Genomic DNA, 19,272 nt, shown 5'->3' on the forward strand with positions numbered 1-19,272 from the left:
AGAAGAAGAAAAAAACGTATATGAGAAACTTTATATGTATTTAAATCAATAATATGCTGATTTTGACAGATAACTCCCTCAAAATAATAATATGCCTTTCAAAAGTCCATAGAACTCCACAGCTCTAGCTTTATTCCAAAAATAAAAAACGAGTATTACATTTAAATTAATGGTCTTACATGGGAAGGTTGGCTTTAGATGTAACTTATCCTTTGCAAAAATTATATAAAAGCCCTTGTGGTTGCTTTGGTTTTATAAAATATCTGTGTCAAATAATGGTCTGATGCTGCCTTTGCTTCCTCTGTTCCTTCCCTTGAGCCATTTCTGGTGTCCATCTGACTTCAGCTAATGAAAACATTACAAAATTATTTTGTTATGTTAATGTATTGCCAACAAAGTGAGTGAATCTATTCCTTAAGAAGTCAGGTAAGTGACAGTGTTCCTCCAAGGAAAACTGTGAGAGGATAATTCCAGAAGTCATCAGCCAAGCTCACTCATTTCACAAAACCTCATTCTTAAAGTATCTACTTACAAGCAATGTGTTTGAGTGTATTTTTTTTTGTTGTTGTTTGCTTTGTTTTGTTTTTTGCCATCAGCATCGATCCTTCTGCTGGCTTTCAGAAACAATTAAAACTTACAGTTCCAACAACCTAATAACTTTCTGCAGTCATTAAAATAATTTAAAAATATATTCTGTATTTAAGAAATAAATGAGCAAAAGCCCAGAACTGTACTATCAATGCAGATTTTCCAGGGATTTGCTTAAAGATTCCCAGGAAAACAACAGGAAGTTAACAACTGCATCTGGGGGAATTAACAACCTATTGATTATAATTTATTTATGATAATCACTTTCTCTTCAGAATAGAAAGTAATATTCTGAGGACAGTAAGCAAAGTGTTCCTAGTGTTTCTACTACAAGCATTTGCTGTCATTAAGGGAATGCTGTCATTAAGGGAAAATGCATCATTATGATTACTGATTTGGACATAATATACAATTCTTTAAAAAATCTTACTTCCAGTTGGTGAAGAGTTGCCACCACAAATTGTCTATAACCTTCAAAATCAGTACATGGGTTCCCCACTAGAAACAGTTCCTTCAGATGTATGTTATATTTTAGAACTTCAATACTGGAGAGTTCACCAATAAAATTTGCTGTCAGGTCAAGTTTCTTCAGCTCTTCACAGCCTGTTTGAAAAAACATTTTTTATTCTGTCCATAATATAAATGTACACCTCTAATAAAATAGAAAATTGGGTTACTGAAAGAATGAACTATCAGTGAGGAACTCCAAATCCCCAGAAAGTTTCCTTCTCCATTCATTGTCTTTCTTTACTACTACTAGCATTTTTCTTTTTGAAGTCAGGCACAAGGTCATTTGAAGAATATTTTTAAAAAATTCTTAGATTTTTATCAAAATCCATCCAAGAACTATAGCATTTACTCTAACAGTAAAAAGTTCAGCTAAATAAGAGTTTGACCTGCTGTACTCATCACTGCAACCACACCTTTTTCTTTGGTAGTCTATTTGCAAGTATTTTTTGTGTAATGGAGCTGAAAGCGAATAAACAACTCAGAATGATTTATTAGGGATTTTAAATAATCCAATTTTTTGCAAGCCATGCTCCCAAATGCTTAACTGATAAATGAATTACAAATCACAGTAATAAATATGCAGCCTGATAGAGGACCATAAAATTAATTGCCATGAGAATAAATTCAAGTTTCTCAATATATTGCCAAATATGTGATGTACTGCCTCTTTCTTTAACTTTTAAAGACTTCTCTTTAACCTTTTTGTTTTGTTTTTAACATTTGATTTAAACTAACATCTTCAACCAGCTTGCTGAATGTAAAGAAAAAAAGAAATTTTGTCACTTTTCCCTCATCAAAGTGGACATTTAAAAAATTATAGCAACTAACCTAAATAAAGTTAAGAAAGTTAAGAAAGAAACGAAGTCAAGCTAGAAATGATTTAAATAATATAGAATGTGTTTTTTAGAAGGCTCTAGGCTTTAGAATTTGATCATGGGAAATGACAGATCTTTGTACAGGGTATTGACTGGATAAAGGGTTAAACAGAGATAAAATGGATATTACTTCATGTAACAACAGAGAAAAGAATAATTGGAAAAACTCCACAAAAATACTCCAGACTGCTATTACATTTATGCATAGCGTGAATCTTTCTCATGTGAGACTTAACTATTGATGTCAAGCAAATTTATGAATTGCAAGGGAAACTCTTTTTAGAGTTTAGATAGTGTTAAATAATAAATATTTCAAAATTATTCATGTACCCCACATGGAATTAGTATTTCCACAACATAAAGATAAGTCTCTGATACTGGATAATTAGAATGGTGTGGAGTTTTTTTAACACTATAATAAAGATAATAAAGAATAGAGATTTCAGAGATGACAACAGTGGTGTGAGAGTGTGCAAACAGTGAAAATCAAAATAACTTTAAGAAACTGCAGTCACAGAATTTCAATATTGGAAGGATTTGCCAAAAAGAAGCACAACTGAAACACTGACCACTAAGAAAAATCCCTTCTTAATGTCAACAAAGAGTCATTACTGGTGGATATATCTGACAACTTACACACTCTATCACATCTTACACCTTTTGGTAACAATTCAGGTATTTTAATATGAAAAGGCAAAATATTTTGTTCAAAAATCTTACCTTCCAGATTTTCAATTCTTTCAATGTTGTTCAAAGCAATATTTAAATACTCGAGCTTCTTTAGCCTGCCCACATTTTCTGTAACAAATAAGCATCTTTTGGATCAGTTCGCTCTATTGGAAAGGGCATAATGATTTTACTTGCTTGCTTAACTTCAAGCCAACAATAAAGTTGGAAGCAAAAATTTGGTTATTAATATGAAGATGAAAGCAGAAAGTTCTCTGAAAATTGAAAACTAAAAAAAAATATAAAGAATAAGAAAACCTATGAGCATTTTTGTCATAAACCTATAATGGCATCATACCGATAAACAAGGTCTGTAAAAACCTTGATGAAACCATGCTTTTCACTCACCATGAAATTCAGAAATGAGTAGGGCATATTTAGTCAAGCTAAATATTTAGTCACACTTTTAAATTCACTTTGATACAAAATAAAAAGTTTTTTCCTTAGTATGTATTTAGGTTCTAAAGATCTTTTGTCTAAAGTACCTAATACTAGAAACTTAAAATATTAATAAATCCATATTGTATAAAACTTGAAAGAATTAAAGTTGTTTTAAATAAAGCCTTAGCACAACACAGACTCACTGAGCCTGGAAGTTACTTGCTGTCTATAACACAGTATGAATTAAAAAAGAATCTGTTTTAGAAAACTACCTTTTAGAAAACTACCTTTTTTATTTATTTAATTTATTTATGTATTTATTTGCTGATGTTTTTGCAGCAATACAGTGTTCTTGATAAGCTTAGGGTTATCTTTTATCTTAGGGCCTCTTTTCAGTGGTGGACAGTGATAGGACTAGAGGAAATGGCTTCAAACTGAAGCATCGGAAGTTCCACAGGAACTTAAGGAAGCATTTCTTCACTGTGAGGGTGACAAAGCACTGGAACAGGCTGCCCAGAGCGGTTGTGGAGTCTCCTTCTTTGGAGATCTTTAAAACCCGCTTGGATGCAGCCCTGTGCCACGTGCTCTGGGTGACCCTGTGTGTGCAGGGGGGTTGGACTAGGTGACCTCTGAGGTCCCTTCCAACCTTGTGCATTCTGTGATTCTGTGATTCTGTGATTTAAATCTCTGCTTTAAATCCTCTGATTAGGAAAGTTAGGAGGAAATCTAAAAAAACAGGAAATGTCATTTTCAGCTGGGATCCTCTTATATACACTATTAACTGAATAGCAGGAATGGGTTGGCCCACAATTATGGTCTTGTTTTTGACTTTTGTGTTTTCACTAGTGTCATTGAAGAAATGCAGAACACAAGAAAACACAATTCTGTTAAAAATAATTTTGAAAATAATAATAACTTCAAACCAAGCTGCTTTTCTGCCATGAACCTGAAAAAATACCCTGAGGAATGCACTAGAATTTTGGGGAATAAGTATTCTTTTGATTCCTCAGTGCTGATGTTACTATGTCATTTTGGTAATACTGTGCTCTTCTTCAGCGCAGCACTTTCTCCCACAATGTGGTCTCAAAGCTTTAGGATGCAGAATGAAACCATTGGAAAAGAGCAAGAGATACCATTCGGTTTTTGTTCTCAGGGGAGAACAGAATTAGAAAGTCTGGTTTAATCACAGAAAAAAATGTGCCAGACAGAGAGGCAGTTGAGATGGAATAGCACATTGGGCACAAGCATTGATTAATTTAGGAAAGAAGGAAAGAAAGGGGAAAATTTTGTAGATAATGTCTCCAAGAATCATCCCTGACAGATTAAAATGATTTAACAAAAATAGATGAGTAAAATATATATATACACACACACACACACGCACACACATATATACACTTTTATATGTTCCTCTTTTTAAATACAGCCATTTAAATTTATTGTTAGTGTCATGCTGATAAAAACAACATACCAGCAAGGACTCATTTAGGCCAAAACATTCCCTGTGCTGCTGTTTCTGCAAATATCAGATGGCAAAGTTGCCAGTCAAGGGCAGAAGCATTCTGCACATCCTTCTCCCTTTTTGAACATTTTTCAGATAAAGATTTATATGGATTCAAGACAGATAAAACAAAGTTCTTATCTTGTTGACAAAGTTCTTCCCAAGAGGGATAAACCCCACAAACGCTGTAATCTGGGATCTGAAATACACAATTTTCATGATGCATGATTGAAAGGAAGAGGTCAGCAAATTTTGGCATGTTCTGTTGCAGTGGGTAACATTTGCTCCTTCTCAAATATACAAAGAAGGCAAAAAAGGAATTTATCAGCCACTACCTTCACCATGCCAGTCCCAAAAGTGAGTGAGAAATGCAAATACCATTAGAGACACATGACATATCTGATTGGACACAAGATACATCATCTAACTTTTAAACAGGTGAAGATCTCTAAAGATTTTCCAACTGGAAACTTTATCCAATAAAATAACAAAGGACATTATTATATGCTTAGCTATTCTAAGTCACAAGCTGCAGTCACAAGCTGCACTGATTAACTACTGTACATACTGTCCCCTGTCTCAGCAGCATAGCAGCAGCATAGAAATTCAAACGATGAGATTCATCTAAGCAACATAGATCATCTCTACAGTGGCATTACTTGTCCATCTCTTTTATAATCAGTGAAGAGAAATAGGTTCTTCAAGGTTCAATCTGTCTTATCTCAAATTGGATGTCTTAAAACCAGTGAACTAAATCATGCTCAAAAATATGCCTTTCTTTTTATCCATTGATTATAACAGGAGGTTAGAGTAACTGCCTTAGACACAGATGTCTAAAGTTAAATTATATGAATTCTACCATGTGGTTTACTAAGACCTTGGAATGATATATATATTTCATAATTCACAAATATACAATGAAAGAGTCCTTAGCAAGGACTTTTTTTAGCTTAGGTTGGCCGTTCATTTTTCTTTGAGTATTTCCATGACATCAATGACTCTACACATGAAGAAATGAAAAAGGCAGTGTTGTAGCCAATTTTTTTCTCCCCCTCTCATCTATAGAAAAGAAAACAAGGCCTCATCCATGCAGTCATAGCAGTTAGGCACTTAGGTTTTCTGCGCACCTGTATGCCTTATAATTTGTTATCCCACCAGTTGGCAGGTCTGATTGTTACGGCTATGTAAAGGTCTCCTTTAATAAACGAGAGAGAGGTGTCCTAGCAGATCTAGTACAAACCATACAGCTATGATATTCTGAAGTGCTTCTGGAAGTGACATTTGCTGCATGTACCACCAGAAAGGTTGGTACCCACTAGGAAGAACTACTTCTCAATTTTAATACTTAGCACAGCTTTTGGTCAACATTCACGTAGTGCTATTTCTTTCTTTTCATGTGTTACGGAAGTGTTATCTTGGAAAGCAATTATATTACATAGAAACATATGGAAGCTGGAAGTTACATGCTCTTCCAAGTTCTTCAGTTAGATTATACTAATTTAAGACTAAATCTCTTGAAAATAAGACTGCTGAAAAAATCTTGTGCCCCTAAAGCATTAGTCTGAAAGAGTGACATACTACACTAAAGAAAGAAATAGGAGGGTTAATAAGATGAAGTCTTTGACTTCAACTCTCCACACTAGAAGCAGAGACCAAACTCTTCCTGCCCAAGGCCTTATTTTCTATCTTTCTGTGGAGCACCTAGCAAACACTTTAGCCTACACCCTGATACCACAAAACACCAGCCAATCGTGATGAGAAGTACTGACACTTTTCTGTAAAAAGATATCTTTACACACACACAAAAAAACTGTTTTATCTGAACAAAAATTATTTCAGTGCTAGCAAAAACAATCTATATCTAAAAAACTGAACTGAAAACCGATGATAATGGGAGGAACTAGTTCTTTCATATCTCAGTTCACGCCACAAAGGCAAAAAACTTTAATAATCTAATCTTAATACATCTGTAAAAATTGTTCCAGACTCATATTTTAGTGACTTGTATCTCAGTAGAATCTTTTTCACTTAAAATTTACCTTGGAAATTTCCAAACTTCTTAGCGATCTGTTAAAAGTAACAGTGAGCAACGATGCTCAAAATCTTGTAGGGACAGATGCACAACAAAACAGGTTTTCTCTGTTTACCCAAGTTTTTTTTTTTTTTTTTTTTTTTCCTTTTCTGATTTCAGAATTATACATGTAATTTCATTTGAAAAGACACTTACCAATTTTTGGAATGAGATTATTTTGAAGATAGAGAATTTTTAAATCTCGACACCATTTGTCTAGGTATTCCAGCTTTTCTATTTCCTGCTGATGTAAAGAGATTTCTTCCAGTGAAAATAGCTCACAGTTGTTATGTTCTGCACGTCTTCTAACAAGATCTTCAGTGACTGAAAGAAATATTAGAAGTTGTTGGGAAAAAGAACCTCCTTTCAGACATTTCCCTCATTCCCCCCCTGTGACTTAACATCTTATAAAATCAATTAAATCTTTTGTCATAATAAAGAGTCATTCAGTAAAAATATGAGACAGCAAGCAGCAGGTCATTTTAGCCCATTTTTTCACTGTATATCTCATTTGTAACACACCCTGARGTCACTTGTCACATCCAAAAATCTATATGAAAACCACTGAGTCTTCCAAGAGCACAACACAGCCATGGCAGAAATGAATTGAGCATTCATTATTTTCAGTATACTTCAGGTTGCAGATTGATTAATGTAGACAAGCAGTGGAGTGCTTTATGGACTTTTATTTTGCAGTGCCAGATGTTCACATCTCAGGTAGCGGCAAAAAAAATTGTAAAGTAGCTACTAGGTGTCAAAATATTCTCCCATCACCAAATTGTGCACTGAAATAAGCAAGATGAATGCTGAAAKTGGACATATATTTTACATTTCTTTTCTTGGCTGAGGCAAAGCCACAATTAATTCATGCTTATAACTGTCTCTGTTGGGATGAAATTTAATCCTAGGTAATTTTTGGCTACTGCGAGGTCATTAGCAGCAAGCAAAAGAGTTTCAGTGACCAGAAGTCACCAGAGACCTTGGTTCAGAACTTTCATGCAGCACTATTTTAGTGCTGGGAAATCTTTCAAGCAGTAAAGAGCCTCTGTATAATAAAAGTTTAAAAAAAWAAAAAGTGAGAAAAAGAGCTTAGTTTTGTAGTAGATGCTATTATTGTGTTTCCAGCCCACTGAACCAAAAAAACACTTGCCTTTTTTCTCTCCCTGAGAAACAATGTACTAGAGTGTAATATTGATTGAAAAACCGGGATTTTATCAAATTACCATAGGTATTTTCATGACTGTTAATTCCCACAGATGATTGGAAAGCCTTTCAAAAACGCTCTGACAAAAAAAAAATAAAGTTAAAAACACATATAGAGATATGTAAAAATAATTTATCCTTTCCAAACAATTAAATAAAATCGTTCTTTCCTGGCTTATTTGTCTCAGGGAGGTTTTGTCAAATTGGCCAWTTTTATTATTTATTGTCTTGGAATGGTAATTTTACTGAAGCAATACTGCTCAAATCCATGTTTCAATTTAGCTTCTCTGTCTACACTCATGGGGAAAGGGGTGAAAGAGGTTAATTTACACGGGCTAGGATGACCCAGGCTGGATCCTCCTTGCTAAAAAGTCTGTTTGTTTTAAAAGATCTGTTTGACAGATTTCCAGACAACATACAACTTAAAGAATATTTAAGTGATCATGGCTTGCATTCGGGTTTAGAGAATCTCCCTTAACCATACAGTATGCTGAATGTTGCTGACAGGTTCCTTATATATCTRGGGAAAGAAGGTTATTCCTTTTATTATTTATTTTCATCTCACCACTTGTATCACAGTGATTTCTCAGAAGATTGATTTTTTTATTGTACTTTGGGCAAACGATACCACACTGATAATGTGTAGCATCACACCTTCACATAACGTCAACCTATTGGGAAAAGTAAGTGTCTTGCCGAGGCCAGGGGAAGGTTGGATGCATCTAAAGAACCGTCTTCCCTTCAGCAGCCGGTTTTAGCCCCGCGACACTCACTGCGCACCATGGTCGCCTCGGCGCCGCTGCCGCCATTACGGGACGCGCCGCGCCGCCATGGCAACGGCGGGCGGGAGTTAATGGTCCCGTTAATGGCGGCGGGGCAGCCGAGCCGTTACAGCCGTTAGTTGGCAGCTAATTCCTATTTTGCAGTTAATATAAGCGTCATGGCTTCACATATTGATTAAACAGGTTTCTGACTGGCAAAACTGTGACAACCTAAACCTGAAAGAAGTCGAGTGGGAGACAGGATATTTGGCAGTGTTGGGGACTAGACCGTTGAAGACATCGTGTATAAGATCTGCAGATTTTTCATCTTAACGCTAACTTGATGATCACCAGCCCAGCTGAACACTGGTAAAAGTGTTCAAATGGTTCATCACACAGTGATAAAGGTTTTTTTCAGACTTGCCTTTTAAGTTAACTAAACACAGGTCTTCCTTATTCTGAAGGTCAAGCCTCAAGCTCATCTTCTACTGGAATAAATTAATATGTTCATATACATTTATAATCATTTTAAAAGAAATGCTTAGATTCATTTAGTAACGCATCTGTCTCTAAGGCAGTACATGAAATTCCCCTTGGCTGCTCTGCAACTTTCTAATTTTACTGGTGTTCTGGAGGAAGAGGAAGGAGATGTCACGGTTGTAAAGCTGCTGAGTTCTGTGGAGATAATGAGACATAAAGGAGGAGCCAGTAGCTTATACACACACAGCTTAAATTCCTCATTTATCCTTGTCTATCTGGCCACTTAAGTGCCAAAGCCACATGAAGGACAAAGATGTTGACACAGCTGGTTAGATGGCACCACCTTGTGGCCCAGGAGCCATAAGAAAGGGAAAAAAAAAAAAAAAAAAAAAAAAAAAAGAATAAAATGAAACACAGAAATACCAAAACCCCACAATATTGCTAATGCTTCCTCTTCCTATTCATTAACTTCATATTAAATTGCAGGCCGTGTAGAATGATGACTGTTACAGCTGTGTGTTTTGCCAAGGCTATTCATTTTTATTTGAGAAAATAGCTTCTAATCAAGGTAATCAACTTTGAAAAACAGGAAAAAAAAACTTGTTCTTGCTGTGCTGTTTTTCACGTGCTGTTTCTACGCTGTAATATGCAGACTATTAATAACTAAATTGTTTTGTTATGAAAGCACGTTTTTCCAGCAGGGGTTCTGTGTGATAGCCCTGAAGAAAGCAAAATAAACCTCACACTGCACCAGGGATGGCAGCCAGGCACATGGGCCCCATGAGCTGGGTTCCACTCCCTTCCTGACTCTTGGACCTCCACACACAGAATACAGCCCTTCTCCCAGGAAAAAAAAAAAAAAAAAGATCTGGAAATGGGTTTTGCAAGAAGAGAGGACAGGCTGTGCTGATGATCACAGGGCATGGCCAGGCAACACTCTACCTGGCAACCTGGTGCTTTCCATGCCTGCTTTTCCCAAAGCACATCAATTCCTCCCCACCTTTGGTCCTTCCCCTAATTGTCCCATAGCAAGTCTTGTGCAGGCCCCAAATGGTGTTCCCCAGCACCTGTGCCCCTCTGCAGTGTCTCCTGGGTCTGTGAGGTGATGATGAATAGGACAATTTTCAGGTGTCATATTGTACAACTTCTGAAAAGACTTCTACATTCATTTATTTTAAAATGAAATTCTAAATTTGGTATTTACATACATTGATCTTATTGTGTTCGTTATTTTCATATAGCAATTTTCACCCCAAATATTATAAGAGCTTCAAATGATAACTCTCATTCACTGTCAATGTGCATGATTGTACACTGAGATAATATAACCATCAGAGATAATATTAACCAAATGACAAATAGGAGAATGGACTTTAAGGAAAAGAAAAAACGTTCCATCTAACATGCTTTCCCAAAATAAATTTACTTTACCACTTTAAAAATTCAAAGTTTATTTGTTAAATTCATAAAGCAGTGCAATATAAAATATCCCATTTCATGACAAAGTAAGCTTTATAGCATTATTATTACAGTGCATCGGAAGTATTTTGAGTGTGTGCTTACACCATAGTATTTGATAATCACAGTTCCTTTGATAATCTCAGCTGCTGAAATGCTTCAGGTCAGATTCTTAGCTGTTAAAAATAGCTGATTCACACCCACTGAGAATCTGGACCTATGTCTTTCTATTAATTTTCAATTAAAATATTATTTCTACCATAGTCTATGGTGGTATAACTCAGTAACTGTAGCAAAATGAGGCTTTCCTGTTCATACCAATGTACCAGTAATTCCTGTCCCAAGGAGCACATGACCTACAGGTCAGGAAAAATAACCTTTCAAATAACAAATAACAAATAACAAATAACAAATAACAAATCTATTACAATATATAGAATTCCTATGCCTTCATTATTAAGAACACCCTAAAATACAGTAGGAACAACATTTTTATAGCTATATAAATATCAAAGACAATAAGAAGAAAAGCAGCATGACAAACATTTAAAAATATGTAAACGTATTTACAATACAGTCCAGCTAATTCACAAAAAATACACCAAAGAGCAGATTCTAGAGAACCGATCTGAATGGCCTTTCCTATTTTCTGTACCAACACTGTTTACTCCATACCATTTAACTTTAAAATGTCCATTTTAGGCTCTATGGCTTGATTTTCTAGGTGCAGTGCTTTCAGGTTATTAAATACACAACTGACTTGCACACAGGCGAGAAATGTTACATGCTACAGGGTGCCATAAATATTATCAGACATTGTGCTTGCTCCTGTTCACTTAACAAGAACATTCACACTATTAAGTACTGYATGATATATATTCAGAAATAGCCATGCAGTTCAGCTGAACTCAGCAAGAAATGGGAGAGTGCAAGACAAAATGTAATGATAAATGATAATGGTCATGAAAGGTATAAGGTAACCTATAGGGGGTTATAAATCTTTATCTTGAAATTCGTTTTTAATTCCTTTTTAACTCAGGTGCTATATTAAAATGGAGTCATAATTAAATCATTGAGGACCAAAATATAAAATTCCCTCTGTTTCTAGATGTGTCAGTTAAACAGCAACCATGAGATGGTTTTATTTTGCTAAAATTAATGCTTAAAATTATCCTAGGCTTGATTCTGCAGTTAACAGTAGTTGCATATACTTATTATCGCTAAAATTTTGGTTTTAAATATTTTGTTTGGAAAATGTTGCCTTTGATTTCTCATTAAACAGATTCTGACTTTGATTTTTCATCCARCACAATGGAATATAACATATTATTGTGCTTCTTTTCAGAAGAGCAATGCAAGGTTTGCTTTTATGTCCATTGGAATATATGAAAGGGAACTGTTAAAGTCGACTGATCTGATTTCTTATTGAATAAAACTTAATTGTATACCAATAATATCAATTAAGGGCTCATCTTAACATATCTTGGCATCTTATTTTTACCCATTTGCTTCCAATTGCAAAGCTGTTGCAGAGCTTCCCCTCTCTCCTGATTAGAACATTTCTCAAAGTTTCCAACTTTAATTTCCAGATTATTCTTCCAAGAAAATATCTTAACAATAAAGATCTTTTTACTTCTTTAGTTTAAAATATATATATATAGCAAAAGCCCTATTATAACTCATAATAAAGTAGGTAACACATAGTATTTCTAAATAACAATGATATTTACTTTCGGTGGTTTTATAGTTAGCAAATAAAACAGAAAAATAAATACTGACAAAATTACTCAAATGTAGCAACTGTAAATAAATATGAGGATGAATATTTAACTACTATTATAGTTACATAATGCATAAGTTTAATGATGAAAGACATTTTATTGTTGTTATTTATTGAAGCAATAAAATAGTTACAGCAAGGCCTGTCTACATATGAGATTAATTTAGTGTACTGGGCTGAAATAAGTTACTATTCAAACGTGGTAATTTGGGTGAAATTCCCTGCTTACGTTCTTGATGTTTATCTTCAAAATGTAGCCAGTTTATATTTACTCTTTGAAAGAGAAATATGCTTTTAAAATTAATTGCAAGCACTCATTTCCTCACTGTCTCACTTCTTTGGATTTCTGGTCCTAGAAATACATATATATAAATATATTAAGTCTGGGTTAAACACGGACAGATAGTGGAATTATTTTTCTAGATTCTTTCATTAAAAAAAAAAAAAAAAATCACTTTAGTTTGTGGGCGTTTGCTGCAGAGGTTTGAACTCCCTGTCTTTTGGCYGGCAGGTCTGAGTGTGTCCTATCTGCAGACCTTGTTCTTCCACAGACAGTATTTCCTATGTGTTTTATGAGCGGGCGCTGTGCTAACATTGCTTTTAGTACAGTAGGGGTCAAGTAGACCACAGGCAGCATCAGTTATAAAATGATTTGGTAGGCAGCAGCATCCTCACATATTATATTCATTTTGGTGCATGGAAAGATGAAATCCATGCTGTCCTAGCTCAACTGGCATGTAAGGAGATATTTTAAGAAGCAGATGATAAGAGCTTGGAGTCACAAGATAACAGTTTTGATTACCCATGGGCTTTATGTTTAATTTGGTCTTTGATAGCAAAGATCCAAGATAAAAAAATAAAATAAAATAAAATAAAATAAAATAAAATAAAATAAAATAAAATAAAATAAAATAAAATAAAATAAAATAAAATAAAAAGCTCAGTATTTAGTTAATAGCTGCAGTCTCTCCTCCTTTTTTTTTTCCTCTTTTTTTTTTTTTTTTTTTTTTNTTTTTTTTTTTTTTTTTTAGTCCAAGTTATTGTGGTTTGTCATTGCTTTTCTACCTCTTCTTTCCTGGTTTTTCCAAAAGTGCCTTCCTGGACTCTAATAATTTGCCTAACACTAACTGAGGAACACTAACTTTTACTTTTTTGTATGTTTCTTTCTCTTTGGTTTTTTTTTTTTTTTCTTTTTACAAAAGGTTCAGCATAAAACCTAAAAGGCAGTGACAGACATGATGCAATAAAGTTTCTGAAATGTTACCTCATGTGCTCCAACACTATCTAAATGTTACCTTTAATAGCATGTTGTTACAAGAAATTAAAGTGTAAAATGTTTGAAAAGATCAACTGTTTATCAAAAGATGTATTAAAAGGGATTGCTAAATTCTTAACATCAAATTACTATTTCAGTGCTTGCAGGACCCCATGTCTRCATAGGGCTTCATTGACAGAATTGTTTTGTACGATCACCAATTGCAATCACCAAGAAAAATGGCCTCACCCAAACTTTGACAGGAATCCAAATGAAGCTAAAATGCTTTGTGTTTTAAACGAAGAATACTGGCAATTCTGTTATTTTTTTTTTTCCAGAGGAACATGTGTTAACAGTGGGCATATGTAGATATCCAGCAGTTTGATGTGGAAGAGTTGAGGAAATAAATTAGAGGAGAAGGAAAAACTAACTAGCTGTTCACAATGTCCTGTCTCACAGCATTTTGTGCCAGCCTGTATTTATTTTCCTCCTACAAGGTCGTAGGCCCAAGTTCTGCCTTCCATTCTGCAGTACCTGCTGTGGTTAATACTGATACAGGTCTTTCCAGGCACAAGGCAGCTTTAAAGCTCTGGTGCAGCTGTGCTAATGCAAACACTGACTTTAAGAAGTGCCGTATCTAGTGCCACAGCTTGGCACGCTGGGCGAACAGGATACACTTTCTCACCACAGGCTTTAGTAAGAGCAAAAAGTATCCAAATGCCTGCATACAGTTCCAAAATCCTTTCTTCTCAGGATGAACATCCTTTTGTGGGCTAATTCAAAGGTTACAGATGTAACTCGTTACATCTGCAGCTGTGCGGATGCCTTTGTATCTCAGAAGTTGAACCACACTCCTCCAGGGAACTGATGAAAACTAATGTAAAAACTCATGTTTTATCCTTAATATGAGGGACACAAATCTGGGTACGATTCTTTATTTTTTTTTTCCTTTCCTTTTCTTTTCTTTTTTCCCCTTCTTATTGTTTCAGAGAAAAGTAGTAAAGAAGTAAAAGAAATATGGGAGCCGGGACAGGGATGGCCAATTCCAGTACAAAAAAAGCACAAAGAAGGATCTATAAATGTTTTCCAGATACTCTGCACCAATACATGTTGATGCTGCTTCATTCATTCTGGGGAGTGCTACCAAATTAAAATAGCACAGCACCTGGCCCTYGTTTTCTGTTTAAACTTTGAAAGTAAGAGTTTGCCTATTACTGAAAACAACCTCTCTGGGCTGAGCTGCAGTGGTCATTTAACAGCTAACACTCTCTAGCAGCGGCTGTCAAGCAGCAGAAAATATTTCACCTAAATGAAATCAAAGAGGAGTTTTAGACAAGAAGATGGAAACTAGCCAAGAGCCCATTGCTAAGCACTTTCAATGAAGGTTTTAATAAAGGTTTCAAGGAACCTTTTTGGCATTTTGAATCCTGTTTCATAACAGACCTCWCCCTAAAAKGTATGGAATCCTTCAGCTTCTCAAYTTAAATATATACTTACCAATTCTTCTGTCTTTCCAATTACTTCCTGGAAAAAAAAAAGCATACATTTTTGTATAACCTGATTTAAACCACACTTTCTAAAATCAGTTTATCTGTAGGTTTCTGTTTGCCAAATATATTTATGCTGTAAGACTGCGTGTTTGAGCAGGTAACTTCTCTTCCGTGACAAAGACAAAAGAAGTAGTCTCTGTACAGCAGGGACTGAAAAGCTCTCACAGTGTATTTGTTTTCATTTGGGGAACAACAGCTTAATTTATGACTGTGCACCCAGCTATGGAGAAAGGTAGAAAGTCTTGTTTGGAGCCTGGGTTTACAATGTACTAGCAACACCGTCCACACTTGGTGCCATTGATTTTACCAAGATTAATGACATGATGACAAAGTGAAACATTCTGCCCTTGAGTATTTAAGGTGTTGTGCTAAGACTTCTGAATACTAAAAATCTGAAACGCGTTGTAATGCAGCTTCCCAGCTTTTGCTTTGTCATTTCTAATTTCCAACATACTGAGTTCAAATTTAAGAGATCTGCCAGATTTGACCAGTTGCCATTGGGATACATCAAACCCTGAACCCTGTCCAGTTTCAGAAATACTAGCGTCCTCTTGAGCTTCTCTTTCACACATTAAAAAAAAATAAAATAAAATAAAATAAATAAAAGATAAGTCCAAACACATTTTTGCTCTGCAATACATTAAATGCTTGCACACTCAGAAGAATTTTCTGCTGAGTAGTAAGTCAAAAGAATGACAATTTATAAACCTACCACACATCTACATGCTTACAGCATGGTGGCCTATGTATGAGCTGTCCTAGAGATACACTTCACACTTTTATCATTATGTATTTTTCTCTAGAAGGTGCTGGATGCATTGGGCCGAGTCATATCAGTTCTGCAGTCCTTGAATGTTGCTTGGTGAGGTCCTTGCTGATGTATTTATCATATCTTGCTGATTTTGATTTTTTCAAGCTCCCATGCCCTCCCCCTCAAAAAGGCTGTTATGGCACTTTAGCTAATCTTCCTTTTCTGCTAACAGATATCTGCTACCGCAAATTATAAAAAAGCAGCTTTCCATCAAAACATGAAATTCATATGAATACAAATAAGTAATAAGAAAAGTCAAGCCCTTCGTCAGTAACTTCAGATCATGCCTTTTATCTTTCGACRTGAAAATAGAAGAAAGAATCTCTCCCTTCTCTTTTTAATATAAAATTGCCATTGCATTACTTTGCTGCTACTTACCCAGACTGAGTTGTTTTGAAAGATGTGACAAGACCGGCAAAAGATGGCACAGCAGTATCTTGGGACAAAAGAACTGTTAAATTTAAATGAAAAATTCTGTGATTGATTGAAGATATCATACTGTCCCCATATGCCCACAGATCATTCTTTTCAATATCAGTAAGAACTGTAGATATATATCTAAAGACAGAGTTTGATCTTTAGATGTGACTTGGTAAATATTGTGCTGAATATAAAGAAAATCTATACTTACAAAACAAAATTATCAGCAACAAAGTCACAGAGAAATCTCCCAGAAAATATCTGAAAACAAATCAATGGATTAGAAAATGCAGTGGGTGCATATTAGGTTAATCAAGGGAAGAATGAGTAGGAAGAGTTTGTTGCATATGAGGCACCTGAAATATCCTAGGGAAACTGGAATTTGAAATTTAAAAATATTTAAGCTATTGAGGATCTCTCAAGTAAAGATTTTACTTCTAAGAAGTAAGAAGTAAGATCTTCTAAGTACATCTTAGAAGTAAGATCTTTATTTGAGAGATCTCATTATTCCCAGACCAGACATGAAACTCATATATTGGTGACGTGGAAAGACATAAATTCAGTCTGATTCTTTCCAGGCTTTCAGAAGACCTGGCCAAACACATTTGAAAGTAGGTGTCTACATCCATATGTTTTATTTTTGTACACACTTAAGTATCTTTGATGTTTGATTGAATCAATTACCAAGTACAAATGTGTTTTCACAGTAAGGCATTCATAGCTTTACAAATGTGACCATTTATGTTTTAATCATCAGGTGAAATGAACAGCAATAAAGATTAAATAAAAATTACCTTATAGATGTTGAAATGATTAAACACATGATCACTATCGCCATTTGAGAGAGGATATTTTGCACAGCCTTAGGTTCTAAACAAAAAGTAGCAGATGAAGAAAATAATTCTTGTGAGTTTTCATAAAGGAAACACACGATAGGACACATTACCTATAAGGCCAGTCTCCTCAGTTTCTCTCTGTTTAAATGAATTTCATCTATAGTTATTCAGAGTGGAAACCTAATTTTCACACTCTCAGTGTCACTAAGTAGTCCTTTTCCACTACGATCACAGAAAGACCATAATCTCCAAAGTTCTCATCCAATAAGTCTTTCCCAATATTTTGTTTTCGGTACGTATAGCATTTCCTCCATTTTACTCCTTACTCCACTTTTTCTATTTTATTACTGAAAATGAGAGAKGAAAAAATGTGAGTGGGGCAGTTTAAACAAACAAATATCTGGTTTAAGATTTTATTATTTTTAGGCAGTTATTTAAAATTTGGATTTCTTGAAATACATGCTGCTATGCAAAAAGCCATTTTAACATTTTTAACATGAGTTTCAGCTCACTATAAAAATAAACCATATCAGGATAAGAAMTTAATGCACCTGCACTGCTCAAAGTCTCCTCGTTGTCATCTGTCACAAATAGGGGGCAGGACAATGAGGCACAGAGTAGTTTCCTCGGTTGAATGAACCCCTTGTCTTTGCTGAGAGAGGCTCCATTGCCTAGTGCTGCTGCATCTTGTCTTTGTGATACAGGACCCTTACATTCAGAAAGATCTGAATCACCTATAAAAAGCACATATTCATGCAATTTAGCTCACACAAAAAAGGACTTTTTTTGTCCTTAAAAAAAAAATCTTACACAATAAAGTTACACAAAATAGGCAAAAATAAGAGTGACACATTAATCATACTGGGATAAATCTCACTGGTGGTAACTTTGTGTTAAATTTCAGTCTAAAAATCTCCATTGAGCATGAATGCAACTAGATCAATTTACCAGTTAATATTTTGTCCTTTGCCTACCCCTTACATGCACTTCTGGACACACAACCCATACAAAAATATGGAGACAGACATCTACTTCCCACTTTAAATATCAAGTTTATATAAAGTTAATATAAAGTTTATAGAGCATAAAGTTTTAGCTAAATTACTTTGTACTCATCCAGAACTTACCAATATTAGTCTGACTGACTTCTAGTTTACTGCATCCATCAGCCCAAGAATYATCTCCATGGGAAGAGTCCACATTGCTGAGGCCTGTACTGCTGAGCCACGAATTAGAGGCACTGAGACTGAACAAACTGGCAAGAGAGCGATGGATTTTCTTCCTCCGTCTGAATATGCTAGAAAGAAACATGGTCAAAACACAGAATTATTCAGACTTGCTGAGCAGGAAACAGTCCTCTAATGTGTGCAGAAATAAAATGAAAGAACCAGAATCCCAGGTGCTGTTCCGCGCTCTGTCATGAGCTTATTCCTTGACCCTGGATACAGCACTGACAGTAACTAGTGTACATTGCAATAATGGCAGGGAATATATTAGCAGAATGGCAGTATATCATACATGATAGTGGTATCACTGGGACAGTGGTATTATGATACCAAAGGATACTACTGTAATTATGCTCTGATATTACTCTAAGTGGTCTCATGGCACTGTACCTGCGGACCCTGTGGGTCACCCTGTGGGTTCCTGTCCCATTCTAAGTGATCTGAATCCACGGTATTTTCATTTTTTTTGGACTACATTTCACATACCCTGCTAAACTGATAATGCTTCTGCAATTAAGAGAGATATTTCCAGATGAGGGGTTCCAGGATCAAACCTGTCTTTTACACCTTCTTCCTTATCTGAATCATGATAACACCTTATTGGGAAAATCAGCTGTAGCTCTTTTTTTTTCTATTTGTTACGCACACCTCCAACCCAACAGCAACTGTGTATTAACGTTACCATTAGATGTGATTGAAATTCAAGTGAATTTTAATCACTGCAATGTTTAAACTAAATCAGTTGATATGTTTCTGTTAAAACATACTGATATACCTAAAAAAAAAAAGGAAAAAGTAAGAAATTATCTTAGACTAGACAAAATGTTGGCAACCACACCG

At 35.1% G+C, this 19,272-nt stretch overlaps 1 protein-coding gene across 4 annotated transcripts in view; it reads right to left on the reverse strand.

The window, feature by feature from the left end:
- Window positions 1–19,272, reverse strand: part of LRRC6 (leucine rich repeat containing 6) — a 40,514-nt gene that overhangs the window by 17,109 nt on the left and 4,133 nt on the right. For 2 of the 4 annotated variants that reach the window (XM_026043918.1, XM_026043919.1), the window contains exons 5-13: window positions 18,334–18,503; window positions 17,758–17,940; window positions 17,165–17,240; window positions 16,582–16,631; window positions 16,329–16,401; window positions 15,087–15,109; window positions 6,809–6,976; window positions 2,694–2,771; window positions 1,019–1,191 (exon numbers count right to left, since the gene is read on the reverse strand). In XM_026043918.1, the coding sequence (XP_025899703.1) occupies window positions 1,019–1,191; window positions 2,694–2,771; window positions 6,809–6,976; window positions 15,087–15,109; window positions 16,329–16,401; window positions 16,582–16,631; window positions 17,165–17,240; window positions 17,758–17,940; window positions 18,334–18,503 (994 nt within the window). Of the gene's footprint in view, window positions 1–1,018; window positions 1,192–2,693; window positions 2,772–6,808; window positions 6,977–8,628; window positions 8,646–9,040; window positions 9,191–15,086; window positions 15,110–16,328; window positions 16,402–16,581; window positions 16,632–17,164; window positions 17,241–17,757; window positions 17,941–18,333; window positions 18,504–19,272 lie in introns of those variants that run through there. The other 2 variants (XM_026043920.1, XM_026043921.1) reach the window with 2 other exon arrangements.

This window comes from Nothoprocta perdicaria, unplaced genomic scaffold (assembly GCF_003342845.1).
Source record: "Nothoprocta perdicaria isolate Ctin4 unplaced genomic scaffold, notPer1 scaffold_341, whole genome shotgun sequence".
In the NCBI taxonomy this organism is placed as follows: Eukaryota; Metazoa; Chordata; class Aves; order Tinamiformes; family Tinamidae; genus Nothoprocta; species Nothoprocta perdicaria.